Here is a 20,739-nt window from a genome sequence, read left to right on the forward strand (position 1 = left end):
TTTCTTTACTAAATTAACATGTAGCCTAAATGCATTGACATTTACGATACTGTACGGTGAAAAAACGAACGCGTGTCATATACGTGCTATTAAAATACTGTAAAGATGATACGCAAACTCCAGTTACCTGGACAACATTGTGTACATTATTCCTGAAAACTTATAGTAAAGATGAACAGTAACATGGGCAACTTGGTACTAAGTCAAATGCCAATTAGTTAACGTATAATAAGGCAAAATTCGATGTTGGGCTACATCTGTCATACTCACTGTGATTTAATTCTTCTTTTATTAACACTGTGAGAATTCTCGTAATGTAAGATTAAAAGTGCGCTTTGCGGTTTATTAAAATTACTGCAATCTTCGCCTTCACCAAAAGATGGCAGCCTGCACAGAGAAAAATGGTTTTCACGTGTTGAATGAGCTTTGTTGTACCGCCACCATTTGTATAAAGGAAGAAGGAGACCAGAAGAACAGATTAGACGGACGTTAGTTTAGGGCCCAAGCTTAATTAATTTACTCATTTTAATAAGCTTTTTGTAGGTCTAATAAACCCCATAATTAACAACATTTTTTTTACTTTGTGGAAAGTGAACAGAAACAATAAGAACATAAAAGCAGAAATGAAAATTGGATTAAATGGTGTACGAGGGCAGCAGTGAAAATGTGTATGAATATGACAAAAAAAGGTCGTGGGTGTCGGCTTGCTGCCAGTGTTAGCGCGGGGTTTCTGCTGCTAACTCAATACATGACCGACGATCAGTTTTCCCTACTCTAATATCCAATTTATGAAGTTAATCAACCGCACACCGTAGTCAAACTATACCATTACAGATGACATGGGAAGCTAATATTTAAAAGCAGGAATTATTGCTCTCTTTGGCTTTGAACATTGTGCTGAGAGCGGGGCATCGGTCCTGGCGGAGGCACATCAAAGCTTAGGCGAAGCCGTGAGGTCTGCGCACAACAACACTTCAGCCGACAGTAAAGCGCAGCATTAATGATGCAGGCTTATCAATCCGGGATGGGGGGCGAGGTCCGTCCTGCGCGATGGCTCCCCGGCCGAGGCGCTCGACACTGAAAAAAAGCGTCGGCGCTACAAACCGGTTTATTAGAAACGTATAGATTATGTTGTCTCTTCGGGTGTAGGAATCGCATCTTCCCCAGATTCACTGGCTGGTATAGCGCGATATTTAGTTTCATTTCGCCGGTGCGGTGCTGCAGATCCCTCGCTTTCTGCGCAGGTATGACATGGTGTTATTTCGTTTTCTGCTTCTATTTCCATTATTAAAATTTGTTTGAAGTGCACAGTCAGAGTCGGGATGAAAGAGAAAATATACGTTTCATGAATCCTGCTGTGTTGAAAGACCATGCCTGGGGAAAACGACCACGGGGAGGCAGACTAGCAAAATTATGAAAAGCGAAAGAATAAACAGTAAACCTGTAAATATATAATATAAAATTCACGTTTAATGTTATTCACTAGGTGGACTGCCCGATGTGTTCGCTTATTATGAGCGACAAAATGTAGGCCTAAGCCCTACTGCTGGCCCAAACTGATAAATTCATTGAAATTCTGACAGCACCAATGCGTTATCACAAAAAAACCATGAAGATGGACCTAATGTTCTATAAAGAATCCACAGTCTGCTTCTTTTACTAACTTGCAAGGCATTCACAACAAAATATTACCATGTCAATTCATTGAAAAAACAAGAAATATGCAAACAAACACAACTGTTTAGTTACTCAAAGAAGATTAATTATGGATTCTTGTAGAAAATCCTGAACTTACCTGTCATTCATACATGGGCGTAAACTTTGGGTGGGATGTGGGGGATTGTAACCTCCCCAGTAATCAAGGCCAGCCAATACAACCCCCTGGTCCTCCTTAAATGGGTGGAGACCTCAAACCCCACGCCCCCCCCCACACACACCAATGCTCAAGCCAAAATTTCACCCTTGCATTCGGCCATAATTTGAAGCGCAGGGCAGGTTGATGAGCTGAAATCAGCCTGAGCTTTTAGAGGACCCTTTGAAGCCCCTAGAGCAGAACTGACCAGAGACATGGATTAACGGGCTTCCTTATAAGGGCGTCAGAGACGGGCCAGCAACCGCCTGTCCTGCTAAATTATGACCTTGGAACTGTGCCGTCCTCATTTATATTCTGGCAGAGAGATTTGCTGAATAATGGATCTGAATCTCTTAGAAAATGTGCTATAAATACATTCTGTGCATGACTATTGTTGCTGGTGCTGATCCTAAAAATTTCTCACTGCTCCGAGCTCTGCGGTATAACAACACTGTGCTAATCAATAAGGACTCAACTCCAGCCATTACTGTCCGTAGAAAACTATTTCAGCAAGAAATCATTGGGGGAAAAAATCCACACACTCCCCCCCCCCACAACATTGCCATTGTCAGGTGTTGCCGCACGAGCTCTGAATGACAGGTCGCCATCCTCACTGATTTTTGCACCCAGGGAATGAAATCCCGGCAAAACTGTCTGCTCGGGTGCAAATCAAGCTTCTCACACATTTGCAAAAACCTAAAGATGGTTCCAGTGGGCTGTAGACGGCTTTTACACTGATCACATCACACTCTCGGGAGAAACGAGCCAGTCTGATAGTCTTTACCATCTCTCTCTTTGTTTTTCTCCTTCCATCTCTCTTACATATACACACGCAGCCAGTCACACACACAGAAATTCAGACACACACACACGCTTACACTTGGTTATCAGCATATTGTTTACAAGGCACCCCCCCCCCCCCCAATTGAAGGGGTCTGTGCTCTTTTCAGACTCCATGAACGTGAATCAGAACCCAGCTACATTTTTCCCTTCTTTCTGGTCTTTCCCCTCCCATCTACCCCATTCTCTGACTCCCCGTGTGCAGCTGGAGTGCACATGACAGCCATGAATGTGTGTCTGCCTGCATGGGTAAGAGTTCTTGCAACAAATTAAAATATTCAGTTTCTTTCGCCAATTACCGCAGGGGAAATGCAGTCCCAGCAAGCTGTTTTTCTGACAACTTTCCCCTTTTTCTTCCTGTCACTCCCGACTCCTCTGTTCTGCCGGCTTTTTATCCAGCCTCTGACTCCACATCCCCCTCTTCTACCCGCTTTTATCCGGCACCGGAATTTCACCCGACAGGTGATCAGAGGCAAGCGACAGGATGCTGAATGCAGCCCGGCTCAGTGGCACCGCACTCAGAGACGCCCCCCCCCCCCCCCCCCCCCCCCCCCCTGTCTCCCTCCCGCTGACGCATTCCCGTCCTACAACAAACAGCTGGAATGGAAAACGGGATTCGGGACACACCGACTCCTGGATCCTCACTTCGAAGAAGCTATGATTGGCAGCCGGTAAACCTGCAGTTTACGGTAGAGGGGGTGCTGGGGCTTTGAGATCCCGTCTCGCACCTCAACTTACTTCACACACCGAGAGAAGAGGAGACACCCAGCTGGCAGGACAAATGGAAAGATGTGCAGCCTGTTTTTATTTATTATTGAAGCTACAGAAGGTACAGCTATGGGCACCTTCTGGAAAGAGAGTCTGCACGCTTTGCATGCAAATTTCTGCACCATCACAACCCTTGCACCAGAAGGATGTTGGTTCAGTTCCCGAGAGTCGCTTGATGTTGAAGACAGGAGAAAGCATTTAGCATGAATGAAAAAGCTAATCTAACGACCAACAAAAGAAGAGATAAGGGGGGCAATGGGTGGCATTGCCAAACATCTCAAATGTTGTGGGTTCAGATCCCACTGTAAACCTGTGTGTGTGTGTAGAGCATGTTGTGCCATATGTTATCTGGGATAGGCCCCAGACCCTCCCATGACCCTGTACTAAATAAATGGTTGGCAGATGTAATCCTTATTAAAAGAAAACTATATGCATGACAGTGTTATTGTTGTTGTTAAAAGTAATCATATATACATAGAGAAATAATGATTGCATTCCACCTCTTATCAGGCTCTACTGAAGCATACACTTGCTTATATGAGAGACATTTTGATCTGTCCCCTTCAGCAGTTGGAGTAATACTAGATATCCTGACTTACAGGCCCAGCAAATAAAATATCCCAGCCGCCCACCAATCGCAGGAGTCGTCTCTGCTGACTTCAATATGAGTAGATGTTTAAACGCTTTCTATGGCTGTAAAACTCTGGAGTGATGACACACACACACACACACACACACATACACACACACAGCCTCTTTCCTCAGATGAAACAGTAAGCTCACTGACCTGTATTAACTAATCATTCATAAATCATTTTGTTGTCTTGATGACTTAAAATGTATGTGCTGCGTGTACGCAGGTCCCTGTGTGTTTTGTATGTGTTTATATGTGCATACATGCAAGCTTATCATGTGAAAAACATCCATGTTTTTTCTCATGTCTGTACCAGGGATTCCCCTTGGAGCCAAACTAATTAAAGCTTCCTCAGATTTGGTGCAAGGGGGTGGGTGGGGGTGTCCCAGGCCCACAGGGGTCTCTGACCTGATTAATCTGGGAGGCTGCTTCACTCAGCTGGGAGTCCCTGGGTGTTCCTAACCTTCCCTGCCACCATTTCTCAGACATCAAAGCTCACCAAGTCCCTGTTAGCATGTTTAATCACGGCCAAGGTACCATGCAGGTAACACGCAGGTGACACGCAGGTCAGCATGTTTAATCACAGCCAAGGTGACGTGCAGGTGATGTGTAACCTAAAGAATTCCCATTAAGCTGGGAGGGCAAAGACAAATTAGCAGCCCCAGCTGGTGAGTCCAGCCTGCCCCCCTGCCTCAAAATATGGGTGAGCATTTGGGGAGGAGGTAACATTTCTCACTTAACCGGGCCGATGCTTGATTTAAAGAATTTATTATTTCCGGTTTACATTACAGCACTGTTTGTTATTTCAAAGGCTACTGTGTGAAATATCCTTTTTAACTTTGTAAGTAGCTTGAAATAAAACCACACTGGATTTTCTGTGGCGAAGCAGGATTCTTCCAAGAGATCTATGTCACGCCGACCTTTCTGGGTTAAGTGACGCGGAAATGCGACGTTACCACCTGGCTCCGCGGTGAGTCTTCAGATATGCTTGGGGGCCCCGCTAGTTGTCTGTTTTTAATCTGAGCCGCCTGCATTAGTGGTGATTATGCTGTCACTGTGAGTCTGACTCTGCCTTATAAGATGACTTCATTGACCACCATGGAGTAATGCTCAGTAAAGATGACACTGAGGGATAGCGCCATCAGGCAGCCTGACTGACGACACAGATGGGAACAGAGACGACCGGCTGCATTTGGTCCAACCCTGAGTGATAAGACACACTGACAAGACAGTATGGTGGACTGCAGGCAAGCGGGATGAGGCTCCCCTCTTCATAATCTGAGACAGACATCACTGCCTCACCTCTGAAGCTGGACAAATTCTTTCTTTTGATCGTCGTATCTTGGGTTTGAGAAAGAAAAAAGTAATAATAATGAAAGAACAAGCTGGTGACTGTCTCTATTCATGTCTGAAGACCCAACCAGGACGATTCTAGACTGTGGGGGGATGAAAGGCAATGAGGTTCATTCCAGTGAAATTACAGCACAGATGGGGAGGGGGTTTGCGTCTCATTCGCAAATGGAGGTTAAAGAGCAGCCGGAGAGGAGACGTCGGCGGAAACCTCCGCGACCCCACGGCGCCCGGACCGGTGGCGCTCTCTCGCCGCTCAGCCTAATAATACCGCCGCCAAATAAGTACACAGAAAACGGCCCCGTTTTATAATAAAGGGCCGGCGCGTGTTTGTTTGAGGCTACCGAAATGAAAGAGGGAAGTCAGTGACGGAACGCTTCGAGGAGCGTCGAGGCTCCACATTCCTTTGAAGTGGCCCATGACCGGAAAATTAAAACTTTAACCCGAAACGACCAGGCTTCACAGAAACGGAGCCCACGGGTCTTCGTCAACGGGCTCCTGAGATCAGAACAGAGCCAGCAGGGAGGGAGGTGGGACAGTCGATGTGTAGGGTACACTGCTTCACTGTGCTTCATTTTACCCTGTAAATACTTCATAATGTAAGAAAAATCCCCAGTATCCTGGATTCCACAGGTTGTGATGATGACCCTCATTAATTTGTGGCAATCGAAGACCCGCTAAAAGGAAAGACGTCGGCTACCTCAACTGTACGCTTCTAAGTCGGTAACAGGGACAGGAAATGGAGCCCTGCTGTCCCTCCCCTGGATGCGCCGGCATATAATCGGGCCCCTCCATCTTCTCGGCGACTGAAGCCTTACCGGAGTCACTCATTAGTGCCTCTGATCTCGCTGAGCGAGGCTCCGTCGACGTATAAGCGACCTCCTTTCTTCCTCCGCGCCCGAGGCTTTGAATTAGTACTAACTGCAGCTCCTCCGATCAAAGACGGGCCTCGGCGTTTGAATTCCTTTTTTAACCGGGACGTCATCGGCCTTCACACATAACCGAGGCCTTTAAAGGAAGTGTGCCAAGCGTGTCTGTTTATCGAGTCACCCCCCTTTTTTTTAAAAAAATATCCATTCTTGCACCTCCAATTAATCCACGAGATCCGCAATTAGTAATGATGCAGGCTGAGGGTGCAAATGACGCCATTGCTGTTCATCGTCTTGGAAATGGGGGCTGCCTTTATTGTGACCTTTCATATCTTCTTACGCATAGAAGCTCTTTTATAACTTATGTCTTAATCGTTTTGATTATTTGTTATTATTTGAACTCACTGCACCTACGACTTGCTATGGAGCCAAAGCCGAGTAGGTTATGAACAGGTTACTGCAGTCTATGGTCAGCTTTTGCAGGTTATGACCAGAGATTTTTTCTATTTTTTCTACAATGAAATCGTTTAAAATAAAAAATTGCTCCCCAGAGACCACCAAAGCCCCCCCACCTCCTGTGAATCTAGATGCTCCGAATGGCTCCAGACCAAGAATGACCAAGTAAATAGACAAACCATGGTATTAAAATGCAAACTTGCTGATGTTCAAATCTAAATATCCTTCTCGGTTTTTGCCACTTGCCCCCCCCCTCCCCGCTCAGCGAAAGCTCATGTTTCTATTTTTGCTCAAAAGCTTTCATGGTTGACAACATCAAAAGTGTGCGTACGCTCTTGGTTTGTTTACGCCAACATACACCCAATCTGAGAGGCTCAGCTCATTTTCCATTTGCATGTTTTCCTTTTCACCCCCCCCCCCCTACATTTGTAGCCCCCCTCCTCTCCCTTGTTCCCACATCCCTACTGGATGAGCACATCCTGAGTGGGCTGGTTGATGCTGGTCCAGTAAAACCAGGATCTTCTCAGGCGAGCTGCTTCCGGCGAACCCTGACAAAACCCGAGAGAACCAAGCCCCCTTCTGGGGGTGGGGAGGGAGAGATGGCTTCATCTCAGCGAGATGCTTAAGACAAGAAGAACATGAAAGACGAAGAAGAAACCGGCCCAGAGAAGAAGCAGACAGGAGGGACCAGCATGGTGACACCTACAGAATCGTGAGACAAAGCATATCGGAGCGTGATGGTTAGTGACACCCTGCTGACGTCCATGCGTCCCTTAGACACAAAGGACTGCTCCCCCATGAAAGGGACTGGGGTCTATCTTCCAGGTTTTGCTTCTCCCCCATTTTCTTCTGAAGAATAAACTGATTACCCTCCGCTGCCCCCCACCGCCCAAACAAGAACCACATGTTTCACAGAGACGGCCCATAACTCCCAGAATGCCCCTCTCCTCCTCCTCACGAGAAAAAGTCAAAGATGTTGAGACAAGAGAATGAACTGGGAAATGATGGTTTTTGTCAGTAATCTGCTTGTGGAATTGATGTAGGAGACAAGGACACTCGCTTCCCGATGGTGTGACAGCCGTACATGACCAGCAGTCAACTTTGAATTTTTGCCGCGCTATCGATAGGCTGTACGACACTTTCTACTGACACAGGGGTGATGCTGGCTTCCACACAGACATGCTTCCGGTCTCTATAGTGATCGACAATATCAACGGTGTTCAACAAAGTATCAATCGACATTTTTCGAACTTTTATTCAATTTATTTGCTTTTGATTTACCGGTATTCAGTTAGTCACAGTCCCTGTATTGCTCATTATGGGGGAGCGACAGAGCTGTGCGATATGGGGGGGTGGGGGTGCGTCAAAGCACAACTGAAAACAGACGAGGACACACAGCAGTGCAGTCACAGCAAGGCACCATCGCACTCACCTTACAGTTACCTGATAAAAGATCCACAAAGTGTGATAAGTCAATGCTTTTGATTGCCCTTGAACATTGTGTGTGCCGGTATATATTAAAAGTGTAAGCAAGAGTCCTGCAATGTCACAGCGACCATCAGCCAATGATGTTAGAGCCAAACGGGCAGCATCTCCATGCTGTATGAGCCGTGTGTCCATTAATCCATCCTGCAAACCGCTTATCCTACTGGGTCGCGGGGGGTCCGGAGCCTATCCTGGAAGCAATGGGCACGAGGCAGGGAACAACCCAGGATGGGGGGCCAGCCCATCGCAGGGCACACTCACACACCAGTCACCCACACATGCAGGCACACCTACGGCAATTTAGTAACTCCAATTAGCCTCAGCATGTTTTTGGACTGGGGGGGGAAACCGCAGGGTACCCGGAGGAAACCCCACGACGACATGGGGAGAACATGCAAACTCCACACACGTGACCCAGGCGGAGACTCGAACCCGGGTCCCAGAGGTGTGAGGCAACAGTGCTAACCACTGCACCACCATGCCACCCCCCCCGTAAGACATCCCACTCCGAATATACATGCCCGCTGGAGACAGACGTGCATGTGAGACACAAGGGGCTGTATCATGGGCACCAGCCATCAGAGGGTACAGGAGAGAGGCATGTAATCAGCTGTTACTAGGAAACCAAATATACTTCAGAGACGTCAGCCACAGTCCGGGGGGCGGGGAGCCGTTTACCCACCACTTCCTGTCCCAGAAGGCCCCACCAGCGACCCCCCACCCACATCGCTTTACAAAAGAAAGCCACTGCATTTGAAAAATATATTTTATTTTAATAAAAGGCTACTAATTAAATCTCTTAATTACAATAAAGTACCAGGTCATCTTTATAATGCATAATTTAGATTCAAATGGCATGCCACCCTGTGAAAAAATAAAAATAAAACCCATGAACATAAATGATCAACATGAAGAACAGGGTTACAAATATATATTAGAAAAAAACAATTAAAATCTCTCCCCCCCCCCCCACATAAAAGCCCTTTAGAAAACCAAGGAAATTTTTCACCCTGAAACAGGGCAACACATGGCAATCCATGTAGGCACGTGTATTGTACTCAGTTAATACTTTTTTAGGTGTCTGCCTCTGGGACCGGTGACAGGTCATCTTGGGCTACCCCCCCCCCCTATTGAGGCCAGAACCAGGACCAGATCCGGGTGGCAGGAGTAAGATGGCGGTGAACGTGACCGAAACCCGCGGTCACAGACCGGTGCCTATTCCTCAGTCCACCTTTAAGGGTCACATTCCTTCACATTGGGGGCTGTTGGATGGAGCCTGTTGCCTGCTGCCTGCTTCAGCTCCCACACGCTGAAGGCACTCGACCGTGTCACTTCCTTTTCTCATGCCGGGAGGCACGGACCAATCAGAAGCGGCGCTCTTCACTGGTTGGTTTGGAGATCAGGAGAGGCGGACCTGCGCAGGGATTCCACGCCCCCCGAACCACACTGGCTCGCCATCACTGCCTCTGCGGCAGTGGACCAGTAAGAGTCTTCTAGAAATCGGCAAAGCAGCTTGTCCATCTTCTGCACATGGGACAATTTAGTCTTTTTTTTTTTTTGCGCACATTCAGACATCGAGAAGATACAGCTGCAGGTTGGGGTCTCCTTTGTTATTTCAGGCTCCCTCCTTCCCAGAATCTTGTGATCAGCATCATGTCTACATGCTGGTTCGTAGATCTTAAGGTCACACGTCTCGCTCCATCAGCTCAGTCCATCCGCTGGCCCCTGGCATCTGCGGCATCCCGCCCCCTGCTGGTCGTACGCGAGGCCCTCAGTCCATCCTCTCCACCTTGCCCAGGATCTTGCCCTCGTACATGGGCAGCACGGCTGCGTCCTCCCACACCTCCTCAAAGACGGCGCCGCACTCAAACTCGTCGCTGGCCTTCTTGAAGTAGTATCTGCCAGTGAAACAGGGACGGGGAACGTCAGCGACTGCCGACACGACGGTTCCATAAACCCCCCCCCCCCCCAAAAAAATAAACAAACATCCCTGGTCCCCAGCCACCCCCATCGTCACCTACAGCAAGTCAGAGGGGCGCCCCTTAATGTGCTGTAATTAAGGGCTGAAACAGAGAATCACTGGTTAGCTCTGTGGGGCAGAAGGTCAATTGTAGACCATCTTTTTTTTGGGGTGGGGGGGCTGTATGATCCTTCTTGCATAAACTTGAAAATCCTAATTAAAATGGCCGCCCCCGAGCCACTCGGCTGTCCAGAGCTTCTGAGGGCCGCAGTGTCCTCCCCCCAAATTAAAGACTCCCTTCTGCGCCCTCTTTCAGCCACTAGCGCCGTATAATTAGCCCCCGGCGTGACATGAAGGGCCTCCATTCACAAAGGCTCGCATTTCTGGGTGCCTCCGTGTCTGTTCCTGTGCCGCCCCCTCACACGTGTGTGTGTGTGTGTGTGTGTGTGTGTGTGTGCTCACGAGGGAGTCGGGGAGGGGCACAGGCACACGCGCACACACACATACACACAGAGCTCTTCAGTTACAAAGTGGGCAGAGGACTACCCACCCCCAGGAACCCCACCCTGAGAGGGGGGTGGTTACCTAGAAGAAAGTTCCTCCAGTTTCAGGGCAGCTTTGGATTCTGGGTAATTTCACACTAAACACCCCATCCCCCACCACACACAAACATGTGATGGCATTCTGACAGAATAAGGTCCCTTGAACTATAAAACAATGGGGCTTCTGTCAACAAATAACTGTCTCCTCTCACAATAGATGCCCAGGCTGGGCACCCTAGACCACGTGGCAAGATTTTCTTTCAAACAAACATCGGGCCCCACACCTGCTCATGCTGCTCTTTGTAACTAACCTGACCCACCCCCACCCCCATCCAGCTCCAACCTACATTTCCTATTTCTACTGCAGAACATGGTCCTGAGAACCAAAGCAGAGCTCTGGGGGAGCACGTGGGTGTGGCTTCTGATCTGAGCCAATCAGGACGTGTGGGCGGGGCACAGGAAGCTTCAGGGAGAGCATCAGAATACCCAGCAAATGTCGCCCTGCCACCGACAGGGGATGGAGGTTTCTCAGTCCGGTCGCTGGAGTATCCAAGAAGCGGCTGTTTGCATGCTGCTTATCAAACGCATGTTGAAAGGAAATCACTGGTAGATGTGACCAGCGTCTGAGGCCAGGCCCCTTTCCCTTCCGCTTTATGTACTTAATTCTTTTAGGTTTGCCGGGGGGGATTATACCTGTAATCGCCCTTCTTGCGAAGCTGCTCCTTGAAGTGGCCCAGGGTCAGGCTGGGTGACCTCACCATCCTTCGGTACGGAATGTCCTCCCCACAGAAGAAGTAGGTGACGACGAGCTCGGGGCCGAGGTGCGGATCTCTCACCCTGCGAGGGGGGCATGGCAGACCCCAGGTGACACACGGCCCACTAACCTGACTCCCCCACCATTTGAATTATACGGCGGGCCCCCCCCAACTTACTCTTCTGTTTGCGCTGCAGGGCTGGACAGGAGCGCACGTCCATTGGAGAATGGTGCTGGCCGATGTCTTTCCGTTGCAGGGCTGGGGGCTGCACACCTGGGGGAGGCAGAGCCGTTAGCATCAGGGGCTTGCAAGGCAGGCGGCAGCGTCATGGCGTCGGTGATGAGGGGGGAGCGGGAGCCCCACCTTTGCTTGGAGGCCTCTTCCAGGCGCCGACGTGCCTCCTCCAGCTGTGCCAGCGTGTTGGGTGGGGGCAGGGGGGGCATAGAGGGGTCCTGAACAAAGGGCTGGGAGGGCTGAGGCACACGGGAGCTACCACCGGTGCCCCCACTGGGCAGATGGCGGAGCAGTGCAGTGTTGCCTGTGTGCGGCTTTCTGGTGCGCTGGGTGCTGGAGAAACGAAGGGCGTAGGGTCAATGCCTAAAATTACCCACCACTGAACTACAACGACTCACTGCAAAAGGAAAGAGGGCGTAGCCTACTGGTCAACCTGCCATCCAATAGGAAGGCCTTTTGAGCCCATGGGGGCAGGCTTTGTCCGGGTACTCACCCATGTGACCTGTGCCGGCCCTGCCTCTCGCTGTCAAGGATCCACTGCCACACGCCGTGCGAGCGGTCAGCAGTGTCCGACGGGGGCTGCATGGCCTCCCATCCGCAGGGTGCCATAGCACTCCCTTCTCCGGACTGACAGGGGCGCCGGGGCATCACGTTACACTGCCTGCTGGCAGGAGGGTGAGAGGGCAAAGGTCACCGGGGAGCCCGACATACACAAAACCACATTTCTTCAGTTAACGACCGAGAGTCGCAAAAAAAAAGCATGGGATACTAACCCACAATGCACTGCGACCAGGCCGCCAAGGCCAGAACCAATGGGAGAGGAGCAGAGCCCCATCCGGCACCGGGCCCCGTCCGCCCCCTCTCCGGGCTGCTGGTGGGTTGCAGTGAGGTGTGACAGCCTGCAGGGGGTACGGGTGTCCGGGGAGAGGCAGCGGCAGGCCACGCCCACACCAGTACCAGGCGACTGGCAGCCGGGGGTGCGCAGCACTCTGGACAGGTGCTCATCCAGGATGGCCTGGGGGTCCTCGTCGCACAGGGCGACGCCTGGCACCTCCCCCTCCTCCTCCTGGATATCGAGCACACAGGAAGTTAGGACGGAATACGGCGCCACCTTGCTGACGGCTACGGAAGTGCAGGCAGAGGCCGAATGAGCCTCACCTCCTGGATCTGCTGCAGCCGCTGCTCCAGGCAGCCCCGGGTGTCCTGCTCCCGCTTCAGACGCTCCAGCCGGGCGATCAGCTGCGCGGCAAAGGCCGCCGGTTCCACGGGGCCCATGTCACGGGGGGGGCGCTGCATCTGCTGGCGAGAGGGAGGCAAGGTGGGAAGGGTTACTGCCCACTACTGGCATGAAGTCTGAGCGCCGGCCGTTAGCATCCGGTTATTTTCCCCCAAGATGCTAAGACACCGATTCATTAACCAGTTAGCTGAACCGGCCTGTTGGGCACTACAGCTAATCGCTAGGCTAGTCCAGGGGTGGCCAATCTTATCCGCAAAGGGACGGTGTGTATGCAAGTTTGTGGGATAATCTTTAGGTCAGCTGTTCAAACCCCAGCTGTGAGGGCTTCTCAGCCAATAAGTCCTCTAATTAGGAACCTAATTAGGGAGCTGCAGCGAAAACTTGCACACACAGCGGCCCCTTCCGGACAAGACTGCCTAGCCCTGGCCTAGGCAGCCCGTTAGCCACTAGCCTGCCGCACAGACAGGTCACCGACCAGCGGCTCCCCCAGCCACCAACGCTAGCAGCCCCGCCTGGCCCTCGGCGGCTCCGGCCCCCTCCCTCCTCCCCCGCAGCACCAGCTAGCCGTCAGCCTGGCCTCTGAAGTCAGGTGCTTCAAAGGCCCCCCCCACACATCAAACAGGGCCCCGGCTCACTGCGGCAGCGGCTTTACATCTCTGAATAAAAGTCGCATGTCGACGGGAGAAAGGGGAGAGAAAATTAAAAAGGAGGCACGCAGACGGAGGAGAGTGGCGGGGGGCCGGATGGTGCTGGATCACAGGAGACGCAGCAATTTATTTCCTCGCTGCATTCTGGCCTTTGAGGTACAGTAGCAATGATGCCCCCCCCCCCCCACCCATACGTGGGATATTTTCCCTGCTTTCTTGATTTTTACACCCCACCCCCCCCCACCTATTTCTCTCATCTCATCGTGCAGAACAAAGAGCAAAGCCCCCGGCGAAGCCTGCCGTGCCCCCAGTGCATCATGGGAAATGGCACCATCTCCATCAGGATTGGAAGCAGGGGAGGGGGTGGGAGGGGTTAGCAAAGACTATGGCGACTCGCCATGAAACGGCACAGAGGAGGTTTACAAAGGAACGGTGCAGAACAGACAATTAAACTTTGAACGGACCCGTGCATCAGAGACCTTTGCTTGATCCAAGACCCCATTCAGGAGTTAGAAGGTCAGGGTTTCCACTCTTAAGCTCGACTGTATTCTGCATTTTTATTTATGCGCACTATTGGGTCAGCTGTACACAGGGGCGGGGCCAAAGGGACAAAGCTGATTGGCCTCTGCACTCCCTCATCACTCACCGATTCAAAGCTAACCACTGGCTAATGATACCGAGATACGGGAATAGGACGCCAAGCGGCATGCTCGGGCAGCGGGTAAGTACTTACGGGGAAGTCAGGCAGCAGCACACGGCCGTTCACCTTGACGCTGCGGTGCATTTCACGCTTCAGCAGCTTCCGGGAGGCCGGCTTGTAGGCAGGGGCGCCATCCCTGTGGGCAGACAGGAAACGGGGGCCGGGGTGAAGGTCGAGCCAAACAAGAGCTCCCCTCAAAAGGTTACACCCCACTTTTCCTCTTCAAAAAGCATCACACAATGGTATTTAGGAGAATTTTAGACCATGATGTATTTATAATCATACATGTAATTATATTCAAGGTAACAGGCCAGATCCACATAACAGAGCAAGCCAGTCTCTCAACGCTGGGTGTGTGTGGTGGGAGGCCAGCACAGTAATGCACCTGTCAACGACCAATAATGGGAATGAGGATGCATGTGGAAATTGAGTTTCTGCTTCTCCTCACAGAAGGAAACCTGATTCAGCTCTCGATGTGACCCGTCTGATCTCAGTATACGGCTCTCTCCTAGAATGTAGTCCCTGATAGGTCTGTACCGGCGCAGTCAGGACACCTCCTTAACCCCCCCACCAAACCCCAGACAGACATTCCAGCAAGCTGGAGTGCAGCTCTGCCAAACATGAGGCTTCTTGCTGACTGAGTCGGGCCCGGCTCAGCCCAGACCGGCACCAGCCAGCGACCCTGTGCAGTGACCCTGCTTTGCATGGAGATCCTTCATTCACTCAGGCGGGCAGCTTTCAAAGCATCCAGCAGGCCCTCTCATCCCTACAGCCCTCCCCCCCCCAGGCATAACAATAAACTGAAAGCGATTCAGTTAAGCCTTTCATCCATCCCCCCCCCCATGTACAGAGAGATTCCCAGCTGGGCAAATGGAGGAGGGGGGTGTGGTTGGCTTGGCCCTAAATCACAGCCCCCCCCCCCCAGGTGGGTTTCCGGGACCCATGAACAGCCAGTGGGGGTGATGCCTCCCCATCACAGAATCTTGTCACACCACGAGGAACACCGAGGGACAAACCAGCCGTGACAAGGTGGAAGGCAACACCCCCACAGGGCGTAATATCTATTAACAACTGGAAATTAAGAGAAAGGCTCAACCCCCCCCCACCCCCCATCAGAGAGATACATCAATACAAGAGAAACATTTTGGATTAAAATCAGTCTGCAAAAAGTCATGAAGACCTATTAATCTGCTCTCATTTATTACAAATACCACAAAGATTCCATATCGCTTTAATCATTCACACGACTTCTCATTAAAACGAAATTCAAAACTACGATGAAGTATCAAGCGTCAAAAGTTACTTTTGTTGTACATTCTAAAATTAGCACAGCTGTTCTGCAATCTTAATGAGGGAACTTGGCCTGGTGCAGCCCAGTCCGCCTGATCCCCGTCCAGATTGGCACGCTTCAGCACAGCTTGCATACCCAAGTGCGAAACCTCCAACGCACTTCCCTGTGCCAGGCCGGAGACCACAGAACACTATTCCGGACCTCAGTGACATCGACTCACAAAAGTGCCAATTCCAGCCATCAGGATGTTAACCAGACATGTTTCAGAAATAAACAGAGTTCAGGAAGAGCTGTATGGTGCACAGAGGGAACCAGAGAACCAAAAACCAGGCTGATTCAAGGGCAACCAGTGTAAACCCGAGCTTGTGGCACTGCCACACGGCAAGTTCCTGCTGAAGGAGGTGCAGACCTTCCTGGTCTGAGGGAGCTGCAGGGTCCGACCAGCCCACGGCACACAGACAGAATAACAAAAACCAGAGTCTAGTTTAATAAACAAATTACTCATTGTCACAACCTTGAATTACCTTGATTTCTAATACTTGAACTGTGCCTGACATCACTTCTGTCGTGCCCTTGGCCAGACTACCAGCCCCTCTGTGCTTTTTAGTTAACAGTGAGCATGATGTTGGCTACATGCCAGATGGTCACCCATGGAACAGGGCTGCCCCCCCCCCCCCCCACCCCCATTACAGGCTTCAAACAATGAGCCACAATCCCATAAGCTAAAAGGGAGACACACTGGGAAACAGAGAGCTTTTCAACATCTGCTGCCAATGCATCATGGACAGCCTTTCTAACCTGTGCCCAGTATGTACAGCACAAGCTAAAAGGTCATTTACACAACACTGAAATGAGAATTCATGCCCCACACACACACACACACACACACACACACACACACACACACACACACACACACACACACACACACACACACACACACACACACACACACACACACACACACACACACACACACACACACACACACACACACACACACACACACACACACACACACACACAGTTTGTAGCGACCAAGGTGAGGAAGCCTTTGCGGCAGTGAGAGTCAGTCATTCTCCATGTGGGTGGGGGTACTCACACACTGCTGTCCGTCACAGACACGGAGTCATCTGTGAGCGCGTCGCTGGAGGCCTCGCTGTCATGGGCGCTGGATGCGGGGGCCAACACACAGCCCGCATTGAAACGGCAGGACTTGGCGGGATCGGTGCACCGGTGCAACCTGCAAACGGCAGAAGCCCAACAACTTTACCCAATTTGGGGGGAGAAAAAAAAAGAAAAAAGAAAAAAAAAAAAGACATTCTTCCTCCATCTTGACTCCCATTATAATATTTGGGGGGGGGGGGGTGATATATGAGCAGATATGGCAGCCCCCAGCTCAGACCGAATGGGATGGGGGGGGAGGGGCGACGACGTCACAGTGGGGAAAATAAAGGCATAAAAATTACTAATAATGTAATAGGACTGCATTAAAGGAACCTTTACGGAAAGGAGGAGCCCAGCATTTACAGATTAAACCGCACCAATAAAGTAATGGAGGGGAGGGGGGGGGCGACAACCAAGCCAAAGTGCCAAAAGCAGCCCCACCCTTCCTGAACTCGCCATCTTCAAACAAAAGTTTTCATGAAAACATCCTTGTGAACCAGGCCGAAGAGCCCACAGTGCATCTCAGGTGGCCAAAGATCTGCGCGGGGCTCAGTCGCCACTCAGCCAGAAAGTCCAAACACTACAACAGCGCGATGACAATTAAGAACTGCTGCGGACTTGGATAAGAGCCTCGGTTTTCAGTAGGTTATTCATCATTTGGATTGACAGCTAAGTCAGCTTCAAGTTTTAATTAAGTGGCCTAAAAAGTCTACAAGTGTATATTTGAACAATTGCAACAGTCATCAGTTTGACATTATGACTAATGACTACTGTATGCACACTGTATAACAGCTCCCTTCATCTGGAAAACAAATTTCAAAGCACAGGAAACCGATGCGCCCCAGAAGAAGGCCGTCACATCGGCACTATTTACTTTAAAGGAAGACAGAGTCCCACTGATGTTTCCCGCTATCGCCGTCACAGCTTAATTCAAACCAGCCGGGAGCACAATTGCTTTACGGGAAGTAGGACATATGCCGGGGAAAAAAAAGCATCATTCTGATAGATGAAAAAGGCAAAATCATTACACCTTCTATTCAGTCTAACGTCTATAGTAAATAATAAAAATATATTTGGCGCTGGAGCTAAAGCCAGATGGGCGACAAGCGCCAGAACAGATCACATATAGACAGACAGGGAGTAACACGCACTTACCTGCATTCATTCCCCTGCACGTCCGCAGACCTCAAAGGCGCAGCCGCCCGTGTGGCTTTTGTCGAGAGCCCAGCCATCGAAGCCAGATCCACGGCTTTAAAGTCTTTGCCAGTCCACTCATCTTCCACGTTTAACCTAGACAAGTATCCGCACATCAATTTTAGACTCCCCAGCCCGCTGTGGCCAATATGAGCCGGGCTCTCACATCCGGCACGGACGTATTCGAGGAATATATCGGAGGTCAGAAACATCTGGTAAGCATTTTCCTCCATGGTTGCCTGTATTTCTGTCTGCGCCTGGTCGAACATAGACGAGTCAATCTGCCCCTTTTTGATATTATCCCTTATGTAGACTTTAGTTGCGCTCTTCAGCTGCTTCGCGACGATGCTGTTGTTCTCGATGTATCGCTTGTAAATGGCTTTGGCGACTCGAAGCGTTTTGCCATCCTTGAGGTTCATTTGCCTGAAGCCGTTGCACGCGAACCAGAAATCTAACGTGTCGGCGCAATTCTCCCGTTCCAGGAATATACTGAAGAGATGGGCGCCGTCCTGGTCCCCCAGCAGGGAATGCAGAGACTTTGTCCATCGGATGAGCGGGGAATCCGGGGACGCACTTCCTTCAGGCTCCCCCAGTCCATCCTCGTCTCTCCTGGCCGCAAAAACAGGGGGGTCGATGACAGTCGCTTTTGCTTTACTCTGGGGTCTGACCCCAGCAAGTTTGCCGGGGCTGTTGCATGGTGCCTCTCCCTCTTCCCCCGGCACCGGGGGGACGGGGGGCATCTTCCCTAAAGCTGCTGACGAAATGGTCCGTAAGCACCCGGTTCATGATTTCGGCTTTCCGATCCCTTGCGTCCTGCCCGCAGCCTCCCGCGCCTGACCGATCGCCTCTCCGCTTGCTCAGATCAGCAGGAGTTGCTCATCTGTCTCGTCTTTTCTCTGAAACGGAGAAGCATCGGAATAATAAAAACCAAACCCGCAACACTTAAGGAGCAGATTTCACGAGGACGGACCTTTCCTTAAACTACATGAAAAAAATACAACAAAAATGCATCAACCATTGACTTCTAGGCACTCACACAACCTACATTAACGATGTAATGCTTGTCACGTAATTCTGGCTCCATTAAACAAGTCATGCTGTTAGTGACTAAACTATTGCAAGTCTTCAAGAACCACCGGACTCGACATGCACTACAATATCAACCACAGCAATACAGTCTAGCGAGTTCAGTTGCAATAATTAAGCTGATTTCCAGTTTAGATAATTAGCCTATAGAAATATTGCATGTTTGTACATCTGAGTGAAAAACACTTGTACTGAAACATCCGTTACATAATCTCAAATACAAACCAAAGAATGTATGTAGAGCCAACGTATTCAAAAATATATGCTACGAGACACACAACTTTGTTTTGGGGGAAAAGTCCCGATTTTAAGATCAGGCCTATTTATTTATTATGATCTGAACAAATTTTCTACAAGTACGGTAATCTAATAACTATATTAAATCCATCGTGCTTTACAGATCGCGATGCAGACTGTAGCGTTATCTACTGCATACACTGATCCGTAGTATAACAAGACATCTGATACCACCGTTAAACAGGCTACTTAACTCCAATACGAAACAACCCGTGTTTTCCGGCGTAAGCAAATATAGGCAAAAAGCCATATCAAGCATAACATTCCATAATGTCCAAAACAAGATTAACTGAAAAACACGTAGGTTACACTGCAGCCAATCCACCTTTATTGGGATTTCCGTATCGTCCTCCGGGATAAGCAACTGCTCACTGGCATCATTCGGATAAAATATATCAGAAATATGCTATAAAAAACTGTAATAAAAACAGAAGAAATCTAAAAACTTGGTAGGCTAGTCCACGGCTGTCCCCATCCCATTCAAGAACTGATCCTTGAGTAGCCACGCAGTCTTAAAAGAACCGGTGGTGGGAATCATACAACATTTGTCCTACACTTTTCACGACTACAGCGGCACACAACCAGAAATACTGAAAGTATTTAAAATGGAAGAAGAAAAGCAGACGAGATCGTTTCATCTAGATAATTAAATATCGCATATTACTTCAAAGCGTGTCAGGACGACATCAAACAACTGGCGGAGCACGTAAGCTCCTTTTACTCACCATTGACCCAGAAGTTTTCGCGTCTTGAAAATCCCTGAAATCCAACAACCCAAAACCGAAAAAAAGTCATCCACAATTTCCACTCAGCCACAGCGCTTTTAAGTTCCGTTCAGTGTGTATCTTTTCTGGATGGGGGGGAAAATAAAACGGCTTAGTTTTGCCCGAAAAACAGAGCAGCTTTCCCCTTCCCTTCCCTTCATAAGTTATGTTTTAAGCAGTCAAGCCAAGCGGTAGACCTCCTCCAGGCTATTCCAATACGAAATGGGCTCAGGGTTTAACTGCAGACATCAAAGAAGGGAACCGACAGCATGGTCCCGGAAGGTAGCTAAAAAGAATTATTCGCCGTTGCTCCTAACAGAGAATAAGTAATGATTTTGATCGGCGCAGCACGTTCCTCCTTTAATCAAGGTGGGCTCCTAGGTGTCAGATATCGGAAATCGTTGACCATTTTCAGCATGAAGTTAGTAAGTGTTTTTAGTATAAGATTATAAAATGTAAAGTTGTTACTAAGTTGCAAGGACCTTATCAAAGACAAGCAATCTTGAGCCAACTCCCCGAGGCTTTGGAACGTCAGAAGTAAATGATCTGCCGTCCCAGTAGAATTATCCTTGCAATCCTTCTGTTGCTACATAAACTTAAAAGACACAGGC

General features: G+C 49.7%; 1 protein-coding gene across 1 annotated transcript; it reads right to left on the reverse strand.

Moving 5' to 3' along the window:
• Positions 1-9,002: 9,002 nt before the first annotated feature.
• axin2 (axin 2 (conductin, axil)) lies at positions 9,003-20,617 on the reverse strand. Its single transcript, XM_048991824.1, is given in 12 exon segments — positions 9,003-10,152; positions 11,450-11,593; positions 11,689-11,784; positions 11,875-12,078; positions 12,239-12,409; positions 12,519-12,811; positions 12,904-13,044; positions 14,363-14,465; positions 16,723-16,863; positions 17,943-18,709; positions 18,711-18,877; positions 20,090-20,617. Coding segments are annotated over 11 exon segments (2,244 nt in total). The 5' UTR covers positions 18,768-18,877; positions 20,090-20,617; the 3' UTR covers positions 9,003-10,025.
• Positions 20,618-20,739: the final 122 nt, after the last annotated feature.

This window comes from Brienomyrus brachyistius, chromosome 22, assembly GCF_023856365.1.
Source record: "Brienomyrus brachyistius isolate T26 chromosome 22, BBRACH_0.4, whole genome shotgun sequence".
NCBI classification, from domain to species: domain Eukaryota; kingdom Metazoa; phylum Chordata; class Actinopteri; order Osteoglossiformes; family Mormyridae; genus Brienomyrus; species Brienomyrus brachyistius.